This window comes from Cyprinodon tularosa, unplaced genomic scaffold (assembly GCF_016077235.1).
Source record: "Cyprinodon tularosa strain WSP-4 unplaced genomic scaffold, ASM1607723v1 ctg117, whole genome shotgun sequence".
In the NCBI taxonomy this organism is placed as follows: Eukaryota; Metazoa; Chordata; class Actinopteri; order Cyprinodontiformes; family Cyprinodontidae; genus Cyprinodon; species Cyprinodon tularosa.
In genome coordinates, this window is record NW_024037970.1 from 1305731 (window position 1) to 1331870 (window position 26140).

At 38.9% G+C, this 26140-nt stretch overlaps 2 protein-coding genes across 2 annotated transcripts; one reads left to right on the forward strand and one right to left on the reverse strand.

Annotated features, from left to right (window-relative positions):
- Positions 1-4147: 4147 nt before the first annotated feature.
- On the reverse strand, positions 4148-17329 carry cetn4 (centrin 4). The gene is made up of 5 exons (XM_038308273.1): positions 17171-17329; positions 16813-16968; positions 16608-16736; positions 11564-11701; positions 4148-4402 (listed from the first exon to the last, which is right to left on the reverse strand). Exons 1-5 carry the CDS (start codon positions 17171-17173, stop codon positions 4313-4315), a joined length of 516 nt encoding a protein of 171 aa, XP_038164201.1. The 5' UTR covers positions 17174-17329; the 3' UTR covers positions 4148-4312.
- Positions 17330-17385: 56 nt separating this feature from the next.
- bbs12 (Bardet-Biedl syndrome 12) lies at positions 17386-25650 on the forward strand. The gene is made up of 2 exons (XM_038308257.1): positions 17386-17482; positions 23359-25650. Exon 2 carries the CDS (start codon positions 23367-23369, stop codon positions 25209-25211), a length of 1845 nt encoding a protein of 614 aa, XP_038164185.1. The 5' UTR covers positions 17386-17482; positions 23359-23366; the 3' UTR covers positions 25212-25650.
- Positions 25651-26140: the final 490 nt, after the last annotated feature.

Genomic DNA, 26140 nt, shown 5'->3' on the forward strand with positions numbered 1-26140 from the left:
ATTTTGAGCTTTGAAGTTTAGAGTTTTTCATATTCAAATAAAAAGTATGGCAGGACATGGTTGTCCAGCTGAACCTTGATGGGAAGGAGCGAAAATCAGAGAAGACATCAAGCTACCCATGTTATCTCAGTGGGAGCTGCAGAGCTCCACAGCTCAGGTGATAGGAGCTATAAAGAAGAAAAACTATTTGCCACAAATTGGACATCTATGAAAAAGTGATACAAAGATAATCTAGTTTAAATTTAAATGATGGAGGAGATGCAGCAAATGTGGAAAAATAAGCTTCAGACAGAAGAGAACAAAGTGTTTTTGCTTAGATGCAACATGGGAAGATTAAACAAAAACTACCTCGCTCTAGCAGGCAGAGGGAAGAGGGCTGAATATCGTGCAGGTTTGTAAAGTATTTGTTACATGCACAAGACATGAGCATCTAGCAACAGCATGGACTTAAACCCACAGCTAGCAGTTATTCAGGAGACCAGAAAACAAATGCATGCCGCACTTTAAGATTATTTGCAAAAAAAATAACAAATGTAAGAAAGGCTTCCTTCCATTGGGGTTACCTTCGATGGGTTCGGTGTTTTGAAACACTTTGCAAATTAGCAAAGCTAAATATAAGCCAAAAAAGCTGAAGGATTTCGGGGTTGTTCAGAAATTTTATTTTGAATTTCAAACAAAAATGGCCTCAACTTTTTTTGTTTCCTTTGCAGTTTTACAACTTGCATCTAAAACATAATTATATTATTTAATTTTGTTTAAATTAATTCAGCAAAAACAACAGAGATGTGGATAAAATTTTTTTCCTATCATATAACTTTGAACTACCTAAAAATGCAAATGTGATTGGTCAATGGGTGGAAACAGATTTCCCTTAACAGTTCAGCCCCCAAAATGTGTTCTTTTTTTCCATCTTCCTCAGGTGTGCAGAAGGAGCAAAAGAAAGGTTTGAATAACGCCTCTTAAGGCACACGGGAAGCAACATCTTCAAAGTCATTAAAGGTTTTTAAAACGTTTATTTTTCTCTGATTGTTCTGGATAAGATGAGAGGTACAGATAAATGAAAGCATAAAAATAAGGGACTTAATTCTTGATTTTTAGCTTAAAAAAACACAAACCAAAAAAAACATTGCTGAGATCTTTAAACATTAGAAGCCACAGCTTTAAATGAAATTCAGAGCTGACTTCTACCTCAAACTTTATACAGGATATACATATATATATATAATGTTCCCTATTTTTCCTCAGTTCTACAGATTAAATGTATAAGTTAAGATTGAAACGGCAAACATACCACTGCAGCAGTCAACCCTTGCTTCTCCAAGACACAATGGCAGTTATTACTTTGTCTTGAACTTCTCTTATTCTCAGACGGGACCCTGTAAATAGGTTGCCCACATACTTGTGACACATTCTTGACATTTAAGAGTTAATCGACTTTTCTTTCATTTACCAGCAGTGACCAGACTTGCAGCGCTTAGTTGTTTTGGAAATTGATCATTTTATTGGAAAAGGAAAAAAAAAAAAAGAAGCGGCGGATCAGTGGGAGTTCTGAACGGGCTGTGAAATGTGAATGTTGTTAAACCACAGCAGAAGGGGAATAACAGCCGGCTGAGGGGCTGTGAAGATATTAAAGGCCATGAAACCTCCACTGTACAAAAACATCTAACTCCTATTGGAAAGTTTTGTTCTAAAATCAAACATCCATGTCGTGACAAACACCACCACTCTACCCATATAAGATCAGCGCCCTGTTTTAAAGCGCTTATCTAAAATGATTCTATTCGCCAATATCCAAATTAAATTATTTTGACATTTAAAAGTAGAAAAAATAGAACAAAGCCATCAAATGATCAGTTTTCATAAAAAATTTATAGAAATTACTTCAAATTATTATCTATAATGGAATCAGTTTTATTAGTAGTAGCTTAGTCCCTTCTAGCCAAAGTAACTTTTCGCTTTTTTAAAGTCAGATTGTTATTTTATTCATAATTAAACTAAAAACAGATTAATTAAATAATCCTGATATTATAAAACTATATTATGGAGTAATTTTCTTTCTGTTAATAGATTATGAGCAGTCAATATCTTATATGTTGATTTTTCCCTGCTGACATTACAATTTTGCATTTCAGTTCATTTCTTTGGTTTCATCTTTTATTACAGAAATGGATGATTTCCCATTCTTAAATGTGATTGGCTGAGATATCTTCCATGCTGTTGTAAATTTAAGGAGGATGCAGCTTTTAAAACATTTAACTTTGTGGTTAACTTTAATATGCTAGGTGGATTGGAGTGGTTGGAGGAGCAATGAGTTTATTTGTAAAGCAGCCAGTTGAAAGATGGTCTCCAGTAATCACAGCCCACCGATGGCACAATAACTGTCCAGTGCAGGTCTGGAGGCGCGGTACGTTAGGTCTGTGAAGGGACAGGATGCTGATGAAGGTTCTCAGTCATCCAGGTCATAGTCATTCCGTAAAAATTCAAAAAATATCCACTGGACTTGGTTTCCAAGATTTGAAGACGTTTCACCACCTCTCCAGGAAGCTTTCTCAATTCAATAAAGGGACAGGAGCACTAGATGTCTCTCCAATCGTACCGGCATTTAAATATGACAGCAGGTTGTGGAGCATCCTGCTACAGACAGCATCACAACTGATGTATCCCTTTGCACAATATCCTCCACACATTAACATTAAGTTAACAATTCCCCTATTAATTGAAGAAACAATATTAACAAGCCCAGAAAGCCCGATGTGAATTGACGACAGAGAACCGTGGTTGCTTGCTAACCATGTTGTTCACTCAATGGGAAAAAATTGTCTGTTTTATTGTTACCGGTACATTATGACAAAGATTGGTTTAATAAACATTTAAATCCCAATGTTTATGATACTTACATAAGAGGCTATTGTTAATTTAAGGAAGACAATTGTCAAAGTGTGGGCAAAACGAAGGAAGTCTTACTAAAAAGAGACAGAGCACCCTCCTATGCTTCCTGGAGGTCAGCTTCTTGCAACATTTTTGATTTCCAGAATACTAGGATGTGATTTAATGAGGCACTTTGAAATTCCTTGGTCCTCTTAAACTGAGATCTACAGTTCAGCTCTCACCTGTTGAGTGGAGGACTTTGAACTGTAACACCGTGGATGGATTTGAGTCATGAAAGCTCATGTGATGAAGTTAGTAAAAACTGGCCTCTTGATATGGCTCATCTGAAGCAATTCCAGGTTTCATCTCAGAAGTTTAAATGGAAATTTAGTTTGGTCCAAAACGAGTAGACAGTGTAGTGTTTTTTTGTTTGTATGTTTTGGATTTGTTTATTTTATAAACAAAAATACATTTTAAGCCATTTTGGTTTTACTTTTCAAGAAAAAGCTGTAGAGGAAAATAACAAATGTGTTAAGAACTATTCACAGTACTGCATTTAGAAAAAAAAAAAAATTCTATAAAAGCAGGCCTTAAAAAATATTAGACTTTTAAAAGCATCTGATGTATGGAATGTTTTTCAATTAATGGATTTCATATTGAGAAAGAAGCTTTAACATTTTCCACCTGAGGCTCCCTCGCAGTCTAGAACAGGTTATCACAACTTTCATAATCAGTGGCAAGCATCCTCAAAATAATAGACAACCGCCTGACGGTTCGGAAAAACACGTCATTACATATCCTGTTTATTTAAGCAAGGTTGATTGTTTTGGATAAAACCTGACTTCCGCTCTATGTTACAATTAATCAGTAGGAGAATCTTTCCTATGAGGCGATCGAAAGATGTAATTAAAACAGGTCTCGTACAGGCGACCGGAGTTCAGCTCAAGGCATGAAGTGAGATTCACTTTTACTGAGTTACTCATCTCAGGTTCAGTCTGCTGATTTCTGTTTACAGTAACATAATTCGAATTAGTCAACATCAACTTAGTCATGTCTGTCTGCCTGCCTGTCTGACCATTATAGGCACTCTGTGCTCTGCAAGTTGCACCACAGTGAATGCAATGCACTGAAATCACTTTCACTAAGATATTCACAAGCAGTTTAAACCTGCTTCCACGTTTCAGCACCTCTGAATAAAAACCTCAGTGAACTTCTGGTTTCCAGAAGTTTCCAAAATTGACTTTTCAAGATTAATTTAAACACAAAAATAACTGATGAAATATTTTATTTGTCTTGTAAAAAAATAAAAAAATCTGTACAAAGATCAGGTATATTAAAATACTTATTTACAAAGAAAACATATCTTAGTTCCTAAACAGCTACTTTAAAAATTTATGGGATAAGATCCAGATATAAAGGCCCCATTTTTAAATTGTAACACTCTTTAGTAGAGATTGGTCTTCTTCATTATCCGTAGAAACTCTGTCTCACTGACTTCTCCGTCACCATCCTGGTCGGCTTCGTCAATCATCTCCTGAAAGGATTACAAACAGTAATGTCATATACATTTATTTATTTGCTTATGAAGTGTTAAGGGTTGCATAATGATTGTTTAATCCCAAATAAAACTAGTTAAAGTCAGAAAAATGAAAAGAGCAAAACAATAAGTGGGAATGCATAAGCATTCCAACTTGATAAATAAACAACATGCTTTCTTTGTGATCAGAAGATTTAAAATATATGTTCTTTTTCATGTTTAAAAACTTTTTCCCTTATAGCAAACTATATAGAAATACTAAAGTTTAGTTCAGAAAAAATGAGTTCATATGGTAAAACTAAAATACTTTTTTTTTTCTTTTATATACATTCCACAGTTAGTGTAGATAGTCCAGCCCTTCATCCATAATTATAACAAATTGTAAAATGGTGCAAAAGTTGGAGGCCATTTTCTAATATTTTTGGTCTCATTGTTTTTGGAAACGACAAATTAGGGCTATGCAGTCATCTCAGCATTGAGTATTATGGTGTTTATCATAAGGCAAGGCAAGGCAGGGCAAATTTATTTGTATAGCACAATTCAGTACAAAGACAATGCATGATTAAAATATAGGAAAATAAAACAGAATCAAAGCAAGTAGGAGAAAATAAGAAAATAAATAAATAAAATAAAAAAATAAATAAAAAAGGCAGACTCCAACAATGACGTCTTTAACAACCTCTGTCGACCCTGTTGACTTTATAGGTCCCGGACCTATTTATTTCAAACACAACGTTGTTTTTTCAAACCACAAGATCCCTGACCTTGTATAATCATAAATTATACAAACAGACATTAGATATCTAATGTAAGAACAGTGTTGCTGTTTATGGAGCTTTGTCTTAGATGGGAAGTCATGGTTGAATTTTGTGACAATATATTCAGAAATAAATGTTTAATTTTTGGGGTAAAATACCCAAATCTTTACTCAACACAGAGCTTTAAAAAAATAAAAAGGGAAAGACTGTCCCAAGTGTAATAAAACTGTTTTCTGTTTATGTCTTGTAAAAAAACGACCTGGGTGAGAAAACATCAAGAACAACATTCTGCTTTTTATTGATTCTTAATGAACCACTGAATATTTTATTGATTTAATGGATAAAGAATTAATCTTTGATAAAGACAAAGAGTGATAATGCAGCTGCTGCAGTCTGAGGTCAAACTGGATACCACAGGTGTACCACAAGGCTTTGTTTTCTTGTCTTCATAGAAGAGGAACCTCTCCACATAAATTCATCCGACTATGACTTTTTTTTTTTTTTTTTTTTTTAAGCGATGTATAAATTGTTCCTAACATGAATTTTCTCCCCATGTTAATGCAGGATGCTCCATCCAGTTTCTGCCTGACTTGATGTTTGTGACCCTGGCTTTGTTTTGGCACCAGGCTAAGTGTGTTTTTGCAACAAAGGTACTTCTGAGTTGTGGTTCCCCAGCTTTTTCTAATCCTGCCACGATCTAAGCTCAAGTTAAACGCCCTTAAAGAAAAAAAAAAGACATGTAGAAATGTAAAAAAAGGTGACAAACTTCTGTACTTAGCATCACCTAAAAGCTGCTGTCTGATTCTGCATAAATTTTCTGCATTAACAGATTTTTGCGAGCAGCCCTGCTCCTACAGACTGAGACATAACAGCTGCCACTGCTGGTGAAATGTTTCAATACAGAGGGCAAACAATGCTGACTTTCCTGTATCCATTCCTTAAAAAAAAATATAAAAATCATTTTTGTTTAGATAATTGAATTCATGTTTTTGAGCAGGCATGGATGATGTCATGATAGAAATTTATGGTGAGTTGCAGCAACTTTTAAATAAAATCTTTTGTTTTGTAAGACTCCTAAAACTCCATAGGCTTAAATATATAACAAATATATACTAGATGAAAATAAATTAATAAAAGGTCAACATAACTATTAACTCATACTGTAATTTCTCAGGTTTATTTAACAATCTGATACACAGGTATCTCTTTAAAAACTTAAATACTGTGTAAAAATGCTATACTTTTTTCCAGTCATCTCAGAAAGTGAAACTAGATTATTTTAATGAATCCCTAAAAGATAGCAGGGTATAGCCAAGCCTTTGTTGTCTTGTAGTTTTAAGGATTATGGTTTCCAGATTTAAAAAGAAATCTGTTTTAGAAAATTAGACTGTAAAAAATGTATTCATTAGTTAATTAACTCACACCTCTGCAAAGAGTTTAGACTGAGGAAGGTGCTCCAGAAGCAGAGAGAATCACATTACAGCATTGGACTGAGGCTGAAGTTGCTGCATCAACAGCTAGCAAACAGATAAGTACCTGATATGGATTACAAACATGTGGAAACATGGAGGCAAAGTCAGGAGGGAAGGAACAGGACTGTGGTTCAATGGTTCAAAGTCCTGTTTTCAGACAGAACTAAATCCTACATTTCATTTGATAATCCAGGTCCCAGAATATGGAGAGAAAAAGGATCCATCTTGCTCATTGTTCAGTTTGAACTTAGTGTCAGTTATTCCACTGTTAGCGCAGCTAGAAAAGACTAGAGCAGGAGTTCACCCCTCCACCTCCAAAATACCTTTGCCACAGACTGATGACCCCCTAAAAATAAATGGAATTAATTCATTCTATATTTTCATATAAATAGAAAGTAAAGCAATTCTATTTATTTTTAAATACATTTATTGATTCATGCCTTTTTATTTTATGGGTGATTTGATCATTTTATTGTTCCTTTTAAAACCGAATAAAATTGAATTGTTGAATCATGTTTAGAATAAATACATAAATGTTACATATTCTTATTTGATGGTACATTTATAGGATATTTACATGTATGAATTACATTCTATATTTAGTCATTCTATATTTAGTCCTCCATACGCCTCAAGAATCAAATCGCGGTGATTGCAAAAAAATATCTCGGCACCTCCATTTTGGTGTCACGCCACCCACTTGGGCAGAGGACACGGATTAGCGGACCACGGTCCGGATCCAGACCCACCTGCTGGCTGATCCGGACCCAACCAGATTTAAAACATTTCGAAATTACTGCATGTTTTCCGAGGACTGTGTCAAACCTCACTTGCTCCGCTTCTCCTGTTAATGTGGTAAAGCCTTCCGGAGCGTCGGGACCAGGCTACATGTGATACAAATTAGCACTGAGCTGTCAGTGTGGGTCACTGATGCTGCGAGACACTTTTAGACACAGCAGGCAAACCTTTTGCAAGCTGGGCGATGGGAAAGAAGGAGAAGATGAGAAAATGAAAGCAGAGAAAGTGTGGACTTGCGGAAGAACCGCTGTGAACTTGTGAAAGAAAAGGGAAATGATGGTCTCAAAGATCAGAATCAGAAATACTTTAATAATCCCAGAGGGAAATTACTTTTACTTTTTGATTACTTTTGATGACCCTGCACATTTTGAGTATGTTTGGTTCAACCTACTGCTGTGAAGCAGGATTCTCTACCATGAACATAATCAAAAATAAATATCAATCCACTCTCACCATTGAGCACCTTGATATGTGCTTTAGAATGGCTTTGTCGCCAATCAAACCCAGGTTTAAAGCCTTGCAGGTCAGCCTAAAGCCCAATGCTCTCATTAAGCCAGAAAAAAGAAAAAAAAAAAACGGTCAGTTTTTTAGATTTAGATTCAGATTCAAAATATGTGAATCAGGAAATGGTCTATATACCAAACTGAACGATTGTTGTTCTCTACTTAAAAAAAAACTTTAGATTTTAAATAAAGATTGGAAAAATATTCTATTTTTTTTTTTATTTAAAAATGCAATGTATAACATCGATGCATTAAAACCTAATTTTATTTCAGTGTTAAATTATGTTTAAAGTAACAGATTATAATTAAAAAATACTCCGGACCTTAACTAGTTGATGATTTTCTTTATTCGGACGCTGCTGATTTTTTATTGGTTACCCCTGCACTAGGGGGTCCCGCCCCCCACTTTGAGAATCCCTGGACAGGAGCACTTCCTGCTAACAGAGTCAGCAGAATAGTTTAAGATAGTCAGATAACTTTAAGAAAAGAAAAAAAAAAGCTCTTAGAGAGGGAAAGGTTAAACGATAGATTTAAAGATACATCCAGCTCTTCCAGGACATAATAAGGGCGGTAATTAAAGCATTGCCCAGTTGCTGCTGCAATGATGACTGTTATGGTTACAGAAATGCTATACCTGGAACTTTTTACCCATTAACCATAATTGTTCAAATTAAAATGAATAATAGTTTAAAATATTCTACTTTGTGTGTAATAATTCTCTATAACATAAAAAAAGCGCTAAATGTTGGAAAAACTGTAAATCATATCTCAGTCCTATGTTTACATTTGATCACCATGTTTACATTTTACCACTGTTGCACTTTAGAAATTGAAATGTCTTGAGAGCCGTGCTGTAAGAAATTTTGATTTGTATGTGTGTACAAAATGACAAAGTTTGTCTAAGTCTAAGAAAGTAAAAAAAGCTTCCTTTTCTCACATGACTGGCAAAAATATTGCACCATTACAACATATTCTAATGTTTTGAGGTGAGCAAGATTAAGTTGTGATAAGAGACCTTTGTCTCTGAAGAAAAGAAAAAAAATAACTTTTAATTTATCTGATCCATAAAAGGACAAACATCTTGATGAAATAGTACACACACATAAAAATATATTATACACTCACCGGCCACTTTATTAGGTACACCTGTCCAACTGCTTGTTAACACTTAATTTCTAAGCAGCCAATCACATGGCGGCAACTCAGTGCATTTAGGCATGTAGACATGGTCAAGACAATCTCCTGCAGTTCAAACCGAGCATCAGTATGGGGAAGAAAGGTGATTTAAGTGACTTTGAACGTGGCATGATTGTTGGTGCCAGAAGGGCTGGTCTGAGTATTTCAGAAACTGCTGATCTACTGGGATTTTCACGCACAACCATCTCTAGGGTTTACAGAGAATGGTGCGAAAAAGAAAAAACATCCAGTGAGCTGCAGTTCTGTGGGCGGAAATGCCTTGTTGATGCCAGAGGTTAGAGGAGAATGGCCAGACTGGTTCGAGCTGATAGAAGGGCAACAGTGACTCAAATAACCACTCGGTACAACCAAGGTGGGCAGAAGAGCATCTCTGAACGCACAGTACGTCGAACTTTGAGGCAGATGGGCTACAGCAGCAGAAGACCACGCCGGGTGCCACTCCTTTCAGCTAAGAACAGGAAACTGAGGCTACAATTTGCACAAGCTCATCGAAATTGGACAATAGAAGATTGGAAAAACGTTGCCTGGTCTGATGAGTCTCGATTTCTGCTGCGACATTCGAATGGTAGGGTCAGAATTTGGCGTCTACAACATGAAAGCATGGATCCATCCTGCCTTGTATCAACGGTTCAGGCTGGTGGTGGTGGTGTCATGGTGTGGGGAATATTTTCTTGGCACTCTTTGGGCCCCTTGGTACCAATTGAGCATCGTTGCAACGCCACAGCCTACCTGAGTATTGTTGCTGACCATGTCCATCCCTTTATGACCACAATGTACCCAACTTCTGATGGCTACTTTCAGCAGGATAATGCGCCATGTCATAAAGCTGGAATCATCTCAGACTGGTTTCTTGAACATGACAATGAGTTCACTGTACTCAAATGGCCTCCACAGTCACCAGATCTCAATCCAATAGAGCATCTTTGGGATGTGGTGGAACGGGAGATTCGCATCATGGATGTACAGCCGACAAATCTGCGGCAACTGTGTGATGCCATCATGTCAATATGGACCAAACTCCCTGAGGAATGCTTCCAGCACCTTGTTGAATCTATGCCACAAAGAATTGAGGCAGTTCTGAAGGCAAAAGGGGGTCCAACCCGTTACTAGCATGGGGTACCTAATAAAGTGGCCTGTGAGTGTATATATACATAAATAAACTATTTCAGTAGTAAAACTCAGTAATACAAGCGATATAGAACGGTAATACAATACAGCGTGATGCATTTTAAGTTTTAATATGTATTGTTTCCAATAACTTGGTCTTATGGCTATTAAAATTTACTTTTTTCTTTCTCAGAACTTTTTAATACAATGTAAAATCAATTTAAATAGATATGGTGCTGACCTACACTTTCATAAAGGCTTAATTACCCATTAGATATTCATCTTCTTCCTCCACAAAGAAAAGAGCATTGCTAAAAAATACATCTTAACATATTGAGTAGAAGAAAAAGTGTGGAACACTGAAAAAATAAAAATAAAAATTAGCATCCTTGTAAGAGAGACACAGAAAAGTCAATTTAAGATTTTGGGTGGTGAAACAAATGAGTGGACTGCAGCTGGAGGCACTACCTCAACAGTCAGCTCACACACACGTGTGCAGGAAATGAGCTAAAACTGCCACTTTGGTTCTTTAAGCTGTTTTTTTAAAAAGGAAAAAGTCAGAGGCACCCTACCAGGAGGAAAAAATGGATTATTGATCAGTGGTCAAAAGAGTTTAGAGCTCCTTATCCTTTCTTCTTTTTAAAGAAAAGATCCTGATGTAATTTGTCAGTAGGACTTGATTCACCTGCCCAATAACTAACACCAGCTTTCCTGAACATGGTGTCAGTGTGTTTGATCAACCACTAATCTATGCAGCGTTGACAATAGGAAGACAAACACAATAAAACAGTATGAAAGCCAGCTGGGCTTCATGAACCACAGGATGATGAACCCTATGCCGTGCTGCAAGGAGGCCCAATCATGTAGTCAGTAATATGGATGCAACTTATTTTTCTATCTAATGAATGTTTCTAAGGATATGAAGGCACAATAACATAAAAACTACATATTTTACTTTTATTATGTCTAATATTTCAATGTGAGGTTATTCCAGGGTGCTGAAGGTGGATCATACCTCTTTAATTAGCCCCAACACACATTGTTCTCTGAATCTGATTAGTTGTTGAGATGTCTTGTCTTTCACTTAGATTATTTACCCATTAACATCTTGAGAATATACTCTTATTTCAGTGATCTAATATCCCTTTTGTTTGAACTTCACATATGTTTAATTTACATCCAAATTGCTTATGGGTTGGTTTTTGCTTTGTTTGTTTGTTTTTGTTTTTTTTTTGCAATGCAGCAATTTGAAGCTAAAGAATAATAAATTCTTGAAAGAATAAATGAACATTGAGCAGAAAAATAAACAAACATGGATAATACCTTCAGCTCTTCATCCGTGAGGGTTTCTCCCAGCTCCTTGGCAACTCTCTTGAGATTTTTGAAAGAGATTTTTCCCGTGCAGTCATCATCGAACAGCCGGAAGGCCTTCATTATTTCCTCTGTGCCATCCTTCTCATTCTATCAGGAGACAGGAAACATGGGATAAGGAAATTTAATGATGTTACTTCTAAACAAGTTAAAACTGCTCTTCAGGGCCCTAAATCATCCACTGAGAATATTATCTTATACATAACCCCACAACATACAACAATCATTAATAGTGCATGTTGAACAGAACTGTTGGGTAATATGTTATGTTTTTCTTTGCTGGTAGATTTGTAAAAAATAAAAATCACTTAAACCCATCCGGAGGATCTGTCATCTTTTACATGTTCTCATTAGGGTTAAAAACATGAGAAGAATTTTTCAATAAAATCAAAGATGGGTCTATTATTAGCTCCCCTGCTACCTCTGATAAATGAACAGCCTTTAGTCTTCTTCTATGTTTCACAATATCAAAGGAAAATCTATTCAGATCAGCCAGACTCTTTGGGTCTAGAGTGCAAAGCAGGCGTACACACTAAAAACATTCCCAGCCACATTTTAAGCACAACTCAGTTTGGATGAAATCAAAGTTGTGTTAAAAAGTGCAGAGATTCATGCAAACTTTTCAACTTTGCCAGTAGATTCTTTTTTTTTTCTCTACGAAATAGCATAATGCTCTCCTAAACACACTTAAACATGACTCTGTTTAGTTTTATTTATTCAAGGAGCATCAAACCTAAAGGTCTTTCATTAATTTACGCTTTACGTGTTAAATATTAATCTGGCAGCTTTGAAAGGATCTCAGCTGTTAAACTACTGAAGGAGGGTGGAAGAATGAGGCGCGATTGTTCAGAGATCCAACTGATCTGAGGACACAGGATGGTGTGTGGTTTATTAGCTGACTTAGATTAATTGAGGGAAACCAGAAGGAACCGTGTCTCGCTACTGACGTCTCAACTTCTCACTACGCTGCGTTCTTTGGAACTGGTTAACAGGTATTCAACAGGTATTCCTGAGCTGTTTTTAATTCCAGCTACATGGAACTGCTCCAATAAATAATACAGATTATAATGAATTATAAACTAAGTTTAGATACACATACGAATGAAAAGTGAAGAGAGAAGCCAAGTATCAAAGCTAATCAGAAACAGTAATTCTAATGTTATATATATATATATATATATATAGGTAAACCGTGAATGAATTTGCTTTATTGAATAGAGTGTAATTTCATTCAATAACTGTACATCTTTTTATGAAGCACAGGAAAAGATTTCGAACATTAATTGCACATCACATAGTGTGTGTTTTTACTAGATATAGGTTTATTTACCTGAATTATTATGGATTTGGTTTACATTACAATATTGCTGCAGATGGACAAAACCGTCTAGACTTTGTACAAACAATGTAGAAGAAAAATGTGTAAATGACTTTATTTAATGAGACACTGATGCCAAGAAGTTGTTGGTCAGCTGGAACAAATATCCCAGAGGAGTGTCAATGTCTCTTTCTAACCAACAGTGATGTTGTCTTGGTTATTTGCATAAATCTTTTAGGGCAGGAAGAAAATCAAGAAAATCATCCTTTTGGAAAAATAACCAACTTAAAGCAGTAATTAGGAACCAACTCTTCACATGCAACAGCTTCCGTTTAGGATGATTTAAAAAATATTAGAAATAAATAGTCGTGGCGGCAACCCTCGAACCCGTTGGTGGACACCTCCGGTGAGGGATGCTGTCAGGTTGAAGAAGGAGGCCTATCGGGCCTTTTTGACCTGTGGGACTCCGGAATCAGCTGATGGGTACCGGCGGGCGAAGCGGCATGCGGCTCGGATGGTTGCTGAGGCAAAAACTCGGGTGTGGGAGGAGTTTGGAGAGGCCATGGAGAAAGACTTCCGCACGGCTCCGAAGCGATTCTGGTCCGCCATCCGGCGTCTCAGGAGGGGGAAGCGGTGCAGCACCAACACTGTTTATAGTGGGGATGGTGTGCTGCCGACCTCGACTCGGGACGTTGTGGGTCGGTGGGCGGAATACTTCGAAGACCTCCTCAATCCCACCAACATGTCTTCCATTGAGGAAGCTGGGCCTGGGGACTCTGGACTGGGCTCTCCAATCTCTGTGGGCGAGGTCGCCGAGGTGGTTAAAAAGCTCCTCGGTGGCAGGGCCCCGGGGGTGGATGAGATCCGCCCGGAGTTCCTGAAGGTCCTGGATGTTGTAGGGTTGTGTTGGCTGACACGACTCTGCAACATTGCATGGACATCGGGGGCAGTCCCCCTGGATTGGCAGACTGGGGTGGTGGTCCCCCTATTCAAAAAAGGGGACCGGAGGGTGTGCTCCAATTACAGGGGAGTCACACTCTTAAGCCTCCCCGGCAAGGTCTATTCGGGGGTGCTGGAGAGGAGGGTCCGTCGGATAGTCGAACCTCGGATTCAGGAAGAGCAATGTGGTTTCCGTCCTGGTCGTGGAACGCTGGACCAGCTCTACACCCTCAGCAGGGTCCTGGAGGGTGCATGGGAGTTCGCCCAACCAGTCTACATGTGCTTTGTGGACTTGGAGAAGGCGTTCGACCGTGTCCCTCGGGGGGCCCTGTGGGGGGTTCTCCGGGAGTACGGGCTGTCAGGTCCCTGTATGACCGGTGTCAGAGTCTGGTCCGCATTGCCGGCAGTAAGTCGGGCTCGTTTCCAGTGAGAGTTGGACTCCGCCAGGGCTGCCCTTTGTCACCGATTCTGTTCATTACCTTCATGGACAGAATTTCTAGGCGCAGCCAAGGTGTTGAGGGGATCCGTTTTGGTGGCCTTAGGATTGCGTCTCTGCTTTTTGCAGATGATGTGGCCCTATTGGCCTCATCAGGTCGTGATCTGCAGCTCTCGCTGGATCGGTTCGCAGCTGAGTGTGAAGCGGCTGGGATGGGGATCAGTGCCTCCAAATCCGAGGCCATGGTCTTGAGCCGGAAAAGGGTAGAGTGCCTTCTCCGGGTCAAGGGGGGTGTCCTGCCCCAAGTGGAGGAGTTTAAGTATCTTGGGATCTTGTTCACGAATGAGGGAAGAAGGGAGCGGGAGGTCGACAGGCGGATTGGTGCAGCGTCTGCCGTGAAGCGGGCGCTGTACCGGGTCCGTCGTGGTGAAGAGAGAGCTGAGTCAAAAAGCGAAGCTCTCGATTTACCGGTCGATCTACGTTCCTACCCTCATCTATGGTCATGAACTCTGGGTCATGACAGAAAGAAACGAGATCGCGGATACAAGCGGCCGAAATGGGTTTCCTCCGTAGGGTGGCTGGGCTCTCCCTTAGAGATAGGGTGAGAAGCTCGGTCATCCGGGAGGGACTCGGAGTAGAGCCGCTGCTCCTCCACGTCGAGAGGAGCCAGTTGAGGTGGCTTGGGCATCTGTTTAGGATGCCTCCTGGACGCCTCCCTGGTGAGGTGTTCCGGGCATGTCCCACAGGGGGGAGGCCCCGGGGAAGACCCAGGACACGCTGGAGAGACTATGATTCTCGGCTGGCCTGGGAACGCCTTGGGGTTCCTCCTGAAGAGCTGGAAGAAGTGGCTGGGGAGAGGGAAGTCTGGGCCTCCCTTCTGAAGCTGCTGCCCCCGCGACCCGACCCCGGATAAGCGGAGGAAGATGGATGGATGGATGGATGGATGGATAGAAATAAATAAATTTAAAAAAAGAATGTGTATGTACATACATTTTTACATGTTTTTGCCATTTACAGTTTTCACATGCACATATTTTTTTTTTGCTTTTTTAATCCCAAATGAAGGTACGGTGCAGGTTACATGTCTTTGTATATCAGAAATATTTAATGCGTTGCAGATTTCACAATTTCTCTTTACCACAGAAAAAAAAAAACAGTGTTCAGTTTAAAGGTTTTCCATAAAACTGAAGGCTGGGAACTGGGATGGACATGACTGTGTGTCAGAGGAACATTTTGGATTTAACGCTCTGGAAAACTTTGACATAAAGAAAAATAGTGTATTTAATGCAATAAGTGAAGGAAATTATATCTCCTTTTTGTCACTTCCTACCTTACATACCAGTAACAGATTGAATTTAGTTTTACAGCAGTACACAAACACATGTAGCTCAAATACCAATGTCTAAGATGCTAAGGGTCACAAAGAAAGAACACTTCAGTACTGACAGATGGAACAAGAAGATTAGGACAATTAAAATGTCTTTAAACTAATATATTCACTGTAATATTTAGCAAAAACATTGCCACTGAATGCTTTCCTGTTATCGTCCAGACCAATTTTTAACATTATCCAACTTAAAGAACTAAATTTAACTTAGTTGTTTTCTTTTTAAAGGTACCAGGTTGTTATTGAATATTGCCTGGTATTTCAGAGTTCATGACAACGACACTCTCATAAGCTGGCAAATAATAATTTAAGAATAGTTTAGAATTCAACGTTTTATTCTCATTACTCTCACAACTACAATGCAATGAAATAAACTCTCTGCATTGAGCCGATTCCCTTGGGGAGCAGTGGGCAGCCATTGTGTGGCGCCCGGGGAGCAGTGTGGGGTTTAAGGGTCTTGCTCAGGGACCCAGAGTGGCAGTCCATGGGGGTGGGGCTTGAACTCAGAACCTCTTGGATCCAAGCGCAATGCCCTAACCACTAGTCTAAGTTGGGTCTAGAACCAACAACCTCAGGATTGGAAGTCAATGTCTGTCAGCTGATGCCAAAAGCAATGGTTTTGTTGTTTTCCAACCCCTGATTAACATCCTGCACTCAGCATGTGGTGGTGAGCCAAACATCCGTGGAAATAAACGTCAGTTGCCTCACATTTATACTAGTTCAATTAAATCTATACTATATAATATGGTTTAAACACCTTTATTATTTTTACTTCAGAATAACCTTTACATTGCTGGTTTCTTAAAAAAAAAAATGTTTTTCTTCACTGAATGAGCATGAAAAGAAAAAGGTTGATTTATCTATTTATCTACCGAAACTGAATAAATCAGTACTTTTCTCATTGCTTCACACTCACCATTTTCTGAGTCATCATACTGAGAAAGTCATCAAAATCAATAATTCCAGAGTTATCTTTCACAAACTCTGCAACCATCTTCTTGATTTCCTCTTTTTTTGGTTCAAACCCCAGGGCTCTCATGGCAACCTGTAGCAAATATAAACAGCCAATTAAACCCAGGTTCTGTGCATACTTCAGGCATTCATCATGTACAGAAACCCACCTTGAGTTCTTTCACGTCTATCGTCCCAGTTCCATCTGTGTCAAACAAATCAAAAGCTTCCTTGATCTCCTGTTTCTGCTCTTCGATCAGCTCCGTTTTTGAGTTTGTCTTTTTCTTTTGGCTCGCAGAGGAAGCTGGTTTTCGGTAGTTTGAAGCCTTAACAAAGAGAAACAGACAGATAATTACAGAACCACCGCAAAATTAGCTTAGTTTATTAAGCCACCATCGTGTGGGCTAGCATAAGCTTCCATTTAGCTAATCAAAACGAGACAGGAACAAAAACATTCAGGCTAAAGTGAATGAAAAATACAATAAATATCACAAACATAATAGAGTTAATAATTTTGCGCAGTTTTACCATTTGAAAAGCAAAAAAACACAGCGGAAAAAACTTCGGCGTTGTGTTTGCTAAAGATGTCCACAAACGGTTGTACTTCCAACTGACACGACCGACTGCCAATAGGAGGCAGCAAATACCGGAAACGTATCCTTTCAGCCAATCATGGCGTAGAATAGGCGGGCTAAAAAAGTTTCCTCCAATGGCTTGAACTCATCTTTCGTTGCCCGGCAACAAATACACACAACGCATGCGCAGTTGTGTAGGAAAATCCCAAACATCCGGGAGAAGAAGAGCTTATTAAATAAATGGTTTAAGCTGGTGAAATCAGAGGTACGGATATTTGTTTTTTTACGTTTTAACGGTTTTGCACATTCAGAAAAGATTTTTTTACTGTATTTCTGACTTAAGGTGCCATATCTCCGTTAGGAGCGTTTGAATGTGCTATTTAAATCGTTAAATATAAAAGAATAGATCAAATAGAAAATCCCTTTATTGTCCCACAATGGGTAAATTCTGGTGTTTACAGCTGCAAAAACTTTATAGAAAAATTGTCAGACAATGTTGACCTTAGAAAAATATATTAGAATAACATAATAGTGAAGAGTTAAAAGATAAACAATAAAATACTGCAGTGTACAGTGTTTCAACAATATAAAACTGTGCACCTGGAGTACCCATTTACAGCTATGGACATTTTTACAGTAATGGATATTTGAAAATAGCAGCAACATCAGAGATGTGACAAATGAAAGCAGTTTGTTATTTAACTGACTAAATGTGCAAAATCAGCATGAATGTAACAACTTATTAAGCACTGCATGAAAAGTGAGATTTTCGTCCCCGTAAACCCCCTTAAACTCCCGCAGATCTGCCTGATTTTCGTCAGTTTCCGACAATTTGCAACCCGTGCTTGTCCGCGTTTGTCGTGCCACAAATTGTCGGAAACGTACCATGACGTATGTGGAGAGCGATCAGCTGTACTAATGGCCCTAATTAGCATATGAATACAGCAAGCCTGCGCGGCTGGCCAGGTCTGGCTTGAATAACCTTCTCAGTATTGGCTGAAACCACTATTCTCAAACAAGTAAAATCGCTCGTGATTGGCAGCAAAACCACACGTGGCCACGCCAGGCTTTAATTTTCTTACTGAGTATTGGACGGAACCACTTCTTTTTAAACAAGTAAAGTCGCTCGTGATTGGTTGGCATATATATATATTTACATAAAAATTTACATATATATATTTATTCATATATATATATATTTATTTATTCATTCATATATTTATTCATTCATATATTTATTCATTCATATGGTGTGTATTTATGTTATCCTACACTACTACACAATTATTATGCTACCATCAAGGACATGAATGAATTTATACAGGAAATGAAGATTTGCCAGGAAGCTTTTTATGCAAAGAAAGAGCATTATTGAAACACACACACACACACAACTATATACAACGCGTATCCAAACACATGCGTTTCTAAAAATTAAAAGTCAGTGAACGGTCCGTTTGCTTCCTCGGGGTTGGAGGTAACTGGCAGCATTCCCTCCGAGGCAGGTCCGATGTGCAGACGCCTACTGTGCGTGGCCCTGTACTTCGGCATCGCTTCTAACCGGGACTGCAGCTTAACACAGAGTTCAGAGGGATCCGGCCTACGAAATGGCGGCGACCGTACAATCCATCCAGAGACACAGCCGGAAAAAAAACAATGAATCAGCGCACTGCGTATGGACACAACACATCTATCAATGCACCTGAAAAATAGTCACCAAATAAAGTCTTACCCTCTTTCTTCTGGCCCGACTCCGAGCAGATAGCCTCCGCACGCAGCGTGTTGGCTTGCGTATATCTGAAGCTCCTGCGTACCGTCTCAAAATACGTCTTACAGGCAGCTGGAAAACAATTAAATGAGAGCGGTATAAATAAAAAATCAAACGCAAGTCACAGTAACAAGGAAGGAGAAAACATTAAAACAAGTCACTTACACACAATGTCGTCTTTATCAACATCATGCAAATCTGGACTTGCCGAGATGGCTCCGAGCAAATAGGAGGCCTGTGAAAACAAAATGTAAAGCTATGATCGGTATCCATTTCCTTTTACCGCAGAATGAAAGCATATTCTTTAAATCTTACCCTTGCTCCGGTTCATAGCGCCTGCAATTAGTCTCCGAGTTGTGAAGACGGCGTACTGCTTCCTGTAAATCACAAAAAATACACTTTAATAAAGCTTGTTCTTGCAAGGCTACTATTAGTCGCTATTAGCCGTAGCTCAGGCTAGGCCGCTTTTAGCTTAGCAGGCAGTAATCGAACATATATTTACCGCTAGCATCTCTTCTTTGAGTTCGTCTTGTTCGATGCAGAGTTGCCATCGCGTCCAAGAGGAGTTTTACCCCGAAATCCCCCATTATCCGCTCCTGACCGCCTGCACAAAGCAAAGCATCCATCCTCCACTGTGGATCCAGCCCCGCCGCTCTGAGTTTCTTGGAGATCGTACAGAGCATGCGCGAGATGAACCAGGGTGTCCGCGGATCAATAAAAATAATAAAAAAATCATTCTTTTTTTTTTTTTTTATCAAGGCCTTAATTGGCACTAAAATTATTTAAATATGTTTATCGAAGTATTTATAATTCTTTAATAAAAAATGCTTATAAAAACAATTTCGTCAGATATATTATATCGCTCCAGGCGGAGAAAAAGCTAGAGGATATATATATACGTATATATGTGTATGTGTGTGTGTTTACATACATACAGGAGTCATGGAACTCTGCTTGCAGCTCCTTCATATTTCATGTACACTAATAACTTGTGTACATGGTTCTTGTTGATGGCATTAAAATCATTTCAAAAAGCATTAAAATAGCATTAAATTAGAGTCACTCATTCCTGTTTGAACCCTGTGAGCGCTTAATTTAATATGACATATTAAAAAAATCCCACCATCATCCAGCATATGTTCAGTTTCTGCCCAAATATATATATATTTTTGTAGATTTTTGTAACGGGGATAAGGATAATTCAAAACTGCTTTTTTTTTAATGAACTTGTTCACTACTTCCAAACTCAGCATCTCTTTTCATTCCTGTAATAAGAAGTTTCTTTTGAATGGATTTGATTAAAGTTTAAGTCCCTCGGTATAAAATAAATATTTTGATGGAGATGAGAAATCTGCTTCCTCGTTGGTGAATAACCAATAGTTTGGATCCAATCATTTAAATAAACGGTGTTAGATTTTTTTATATATATATAAGAATTGTGCTATAATTTCTAGTCACCGATCTGTTGCTGCTATATTTTAATTTGACGAACCGGAATTTGTCGATGTTCTTTTTCCTGTTTGGTGCGATTGCAATTGCGGATCTTGACCTGGCCGGACCTTATGACCACAGTGTACCAATCTTCTGATGGCTACTTCCAACAGGATAATGCGCCATGTTATAAAGTGAATCATCTCAGACTCATTTCTTGAAACTTTTCCACTTAAGTAATTGTGAATTGAGCATATTGACAGACAACATTTTATTTTTTATCTTAAATGCAATTTTTTTTTTTTATAATTACTGCTCTAAATGTATTGCTCTGTCAGCTAAAGATCTGTTTTGGTCTCTATACTTTAATTAAATAAATCAATTCAAGCTAAAATGTGAGAGGCTATACTAAGCCTGATCTCTTTGTATCAGAGATTTTCTTACCCAGAAAGATGTCACTTGGGGTAAAACCCCCCCCTGCAACCCTGGTTTGCATTTGTATAGCTCACAGCATGTTCATTTACATGTTAAAGCCTCCCCTAGAATTCCATGGGGGGGAGGCATGGGGGGAACACTGCCTAAGAGAGTCCACGTCAATTTCTGACAATTTACGGGAGTTTTCGGCGAAGCCTGCAAATTGTCGTAAACTGCCGCTAACCTGAAGTTCCACGACAATCTACAGTGCCGCATATTGACGAAAATCCCACTTTTCATGCAGTGAAGGTTGTTGGGAACTGATGGTTATAAAGTCTTAAAGCTTCTGGGAGGAAGGATCTGTGATAACGCTCCCTGGTGCATTTAGGGTGCAGCAGTCTGGCACTGAAGGAGCTCTCCAGTTCTGCAACAGCTTCATGCATGAGATGGGAGACATTATCCAACAGAGATGTTATTTTAGTTATGATCCTTTTGTTTCTTACCTCCTGCACTGAGTCCAAAGGGCATCCAATCACAGAGCTGACCTTCCTGATCAACTTATCCAGCGGCCTTCTCTCAGCTACAGATAAGCCACTGCTCCAACATATAGCTCCATAGAAGATGGCTGACACAGTAGAGTATAGAAGGTCTTTAGGAGTGCCCCCTACACTGCAAAAGACCTCAGTCTCATCAGCAGGAAGAGTCTGCTATGACCTTTCTTATACAGAGCCTCAGTGTTGTGAGTCCAGTCACAAACATAAATTATATGTTTTATTTATACTTTAAAAAGGGTCTAAAATTATTTTGAACTCATTTAATTGGATCATCATAAATGTGTGTACCCGAGCCGAACATTCAGGTTGGTTTTGTTTTGTTTTGGTTTTGAGAACAGCGTAAAATGTTTAAATTATAGTTTTGTTTTATTGCACACATTTATTTCGGCCCAACAGAAAGATTTAGGACTCAACACCTAAAAAAAAAAACTAAAAAAAAACAATGACATGATTTTTACTGTGTTGTATCTTTGTTTTCTGTTCAGCTGTTTCATTTTTGGGGCCTCACTCATTTTTAATGCAGCAGTCAGGTTGCAGCATCTTTGTATAGCAGTAGACAGAGAAGCTGTGAATGTCATGCACCAGTTTTTAAGTTTCCATCGTTTCCAATCAGCACAGCCTGCTAATGGTTGGCAGGTAGGTACTTCTTTTGATCCCACAGGAAAAAAAAAATCAAGATAGCTCATTCATTTAGCAAGGTGCCCCTAGAATAGAGCTCAGCTGCTGACAAGACCTGGATCTGTGGTCTTGTTGATACCAAACTGTTCTTCTAGCAGATTTGCTTTTCATCCTTGAATAGAACTCGTATTTAGCGCTGTATCTAATCATTATTTTACTAATCGATTAATCTGTCAATTATTTTTTCAATTAATAGGATATCAAAAATTTCCTCAAAGATTTTTGAAAGAATTAAACAAGGTCAAACAAAAAATTTTCCACTTCTGGAGTTCTATTTTATCTTAAATGCAAAATATTGATATATATTTTTTCCTATAATAACTTCTCTATGTGGGTTGCTCTCTCAGCTAAAGCCATGTTTCACAGTCTTTATGCTCCAGTTAACAATTAGTCGATTACTAAAATAGTTGACGATTATTTCAACAATCAATTAATCATGATTTATCGATTAATCACAATTAATCAGATTGTTTCAGCCCTACTCTCATGCCACCCATAGATGTTGACCCTAACTAGATTTAGACGCTAACTAGTCCTTCCTCTCTTCTGTTCAGTCAATAATATTTCTAGTTTCACATATTTTCTTTCAGCCAAGTTCATACGCTGTCCTCGTTTCACACGTTCTTCCATTTATTTTGTTGTGTATTTTATGTTCAATCATTTTCTATCCTGATGCATTGAAAGGTTCCTTGATGTTTCTGCACGTTGCCATTTTAAGGCTTTCCTGTTTAGTTTGCACTAGCGTTTTGTTACATCTAACACACCTTAAAGGATTGTTGCAGTCATTTTCATTGTTTCAAATGGAAGCTCTCTGGTTGGGGCCTCATTTCCTGTCACTCAACAAGGTGCAACAACTCCTGACTGATTTGTGTATTTAAACTCGTGCAGAAATTAGTTTCAGAAATGCAGAGCAGAAATCTTTTCCTCTACGTCATCCGGAGATAAAATACATTTAAAAAAATATTGCCCTGGGGCTGTATTAGGATTGTTTGTACAGCTTTACATGCTGGTTTTCCATAGGAACATTAATTTGGTATACTGTATACGTATACCAATGTTTTCTTCTGTTTGGTGTTAGGTTCTAAATTACACCTAATGTGTCACTTCTTTTGAAAATAAATCCAGGTAAAATGTAATGAATTAAGCTTAAATGCAACTTTAAAGTTAGTAGAAAGTTCTGGAAGCTTATAGTTTTCTCTCTAGCTTGACCCTCAACAGCATTAATAACATTAAGTATTCTTACAAATGAAAAAGAAAGTATTTCTGACATTGAGTGTTTCTGCTTCCTTTTTTCAGTCTTGGTAATGCTGGAAAGTGTGATAATTAACCGTCGACGCCATGTTGGACTCCAGAAAGTCTCAGCTCTTGGAGGAACGGTGCGGTCCTCCATCGGCCCCGATAAAAACTACAAGTTCATCCAAGACGAAACGAGTGGGGAGGCGGTTCTTGTGGGCTCCTGTTTTCGAATCATTGACAACCTGGAGCTTACTTGTGCTGTTGGTCAACTTGTTCATGAGACCATCCGTGCCCATCATAAGGAGTACCGGACAGGGACGGGATGCCTGCTGTTCCTCGCAGGAGCGTGGAGCCGTGTGGCGTTGGACTGCCTCCATAGAGGGATTTCCGTTAAATACATAATCACATGTATGTCTGAGGGGATTGATATTTGCTTGGATGTATGCAAGAAATCTTCAGTTTCCATCAAGGACCTTTCTGTAATCCAGAAATGTACTCAAGATTTAGGACTGCAGCGGTCAGAAAAACCCATCAAGCCGAACCAAGAGACACCGAATGTCCGTGAGAAGTGTTTAAACATGAGTGCCCAAAGAAAACTGAAGCTCAGCAGACATTTTTGTGAGACAAAGTCTGAAATGAGCTCCACGGTTTTGCACCCTGATGCGCCCGACCTCCCAGACGTAGCCGTCATGGCGGAGTCTTTAAGCCATGGTTGTGAGAACGCTATGAGGTTAGCGGTTCAAGCTGCTGAGATGCTGTTAAAAATGAACCGACAGCGCGTCAGCGATCGCTTGTTTGACATTTCCAAAGTGATGACTTGTGTTCTGCCTGCTTTGCCAGAGGACTGCTCGTGTGTTGTTGAAGGCTGTGTCGTTCTTTTATCTGACGAACAGGCTGCAGTTTCTCATGGTCTGAAACAACGACCCTTGAAGGTGGCTCTTGTTACTGGAGATCTATCACAGACTTACCGCCATCCAGGCTTTAAAGGCCTGTCAGGTACACGTGTGCATGGGCACTTGGATTTATCAGCATCAAGCAAAGAGGATGAATGGTTGGATAAGGTTTTAAAATTGCTCTTGAGCCTGGAAGTGGACCTGGTACTAACCGCTGGCCTCGCCAGTCCAAAGGTCATCCAGCTCTGCTGCAGGCACCATATACTTGTGGTGGAAAAAATCAACCCTTCAGTTTTTACGGCTGTGACCAGTTCAACTGGAGCCGTCCCAGTAAGCTATGCCACACAGTTAACAGAGCATTGTGTCGGCCATGGCGTGAAGATCGAGATTTGGAGGGACCTCGGCAGCTATGAGAGGAAATCTTTACTGGCTGTGAACATTTCCACGGGCGGGGAAGGCGGACTGGTCACGGCAGTTGTAACAAGCTGCATTAATGGAAAGCTTCAGGCACTGGAAGACCAGTTCTGGGCCTGCGTTTACCGTTTACACCATGCACTGAAAGACGGAGCCCTGCTGCCTGGTGCTGGAGGGACCGAGCTGCTTTGTGTTCATAAGTTACTAGAACAAGCAGAGCACCGCAGCAAAACTGGGTCAGATGCAAGTTTCTACAGAGGTCTCGTGTTCCAGCTCATTGCAGATGGTTTAATAGATTACATAACTGCCATAACCAAAGGAACTCAAGCAAGGACTATTGTCAGAAAGCAGCTGCAGGATTTTCATAGAGACGAAATAATCGCAGGAAAGTTTTTGCAGCTTGTTTTGGAGAGTGAAAGAGAAGATGCAGTTTTCTCAGCAGTGAAACCAGATAAAGCACCGGCTGTGAAAGTCTATGATAACTTGAGCTCGAAGCAGGAAGCTTGGAGGAAAGCTTTAGACCTTGTTTTTCTAGTTCTGCAGAGTGATGCAGAGATCATCACAGGAGTTGTACAAAAAACTGAGGAGAATCTGATGCAGTTATGATTGTTTCATAGGAACACTACGATTGTGATTTATCTTTCACCTGCAGAAGTTTTGCAATCTTTTTACAAAAGGTTTTTTTTTTTATACGGTACATTATTAGATGTCATCTTTCAGATTATTTAAGGTGTAAACTACCCACTCTTTACCACTAGGGGGAGACATATTCATTGTTAATAAATCCCTAAGAATCATTTTATTTTAAAATGTTTTAGTTGTGTTTTTGACTTTTGATTACTATTATTTTTTATTTCTCTTACAGTCCATTTAAGAGGGTTCTATCTTTGCTCCTTAACATTGAGATCAGTTCTTTATCACTTCTTCGCCACTAAAACACTGATTTTAGAAGATTATTAGGTAAAGTAATGACTTATTCCATTTGTACAACCTTAAAAGACACCAAATAAAGATTTGAAACCGTCCTAAACAATTGTACTTTAATTCACAAAAACGTTCCTTTAATAGCATGTTGTATGTTGGAGGTTCTCGGTGGCAATGACATGTGTGAACATCCATTTCCTCTGAGAGAGCCTCTGGTATGCTATAATTAGCTCAGTGAAATAAAAAGCTTCCCCAGCTCGACCGGGGCATCGCCCTGTGGTGGCAGTGACGTGGTAGAGGAGTGTGACACGACTACCACAACGCAGCGAGAGGGGAACTGGAATGGCACAAGGTGACAGATGTGCTTCAGCTGAATTGCTGTGTGCATCAGACAAAATTATAATGTCTATAAAGAAACTTCTGTTGTTTTTCTAGTAATTATTAGAAAGAATAAGAATTCTGTAAAAAATCCTCTATAGTGAGGAGCAAATATACCTGAGAACTTGTGCAGGGGAACGTGGTTTTCATGCTAAAATTTACCAAATCTGTTTGCAGCTTAAAACTCCAAACGTTGATTTTTGCTCGGATCTAATTTATATGTTTAAGATCAC

What these genes read in the sequence shown, in the direction of transcription:
- bbs12 (XM_038308257.1), top strand. Translation starts at nt 23,367, where the DNA reads ATGCTGGAAAGTGTGATAATTAACCGTCGACGCCATGTTGGACTCCAG.
- cetn4 (XM_038308273.1), bottom strand. An exon ending in GTATGATGACTCAGAAAATG is followed by an intron (nt 11,702 to 16,607) that starts GTGAGTGTGAAG and finishes GTCTCCTGATAG; the next exon opens with AATGAGAAGGATGGCACAGA. An exon ending in TCACGGATGAAGAGCTGAAG is followed by an intron (nt 4,403 to 11,563) that starts GTATTATCCATG and finishes TAATCCTTTCAG; the next exon opens with GAGATGATTGACGAAGCCGA.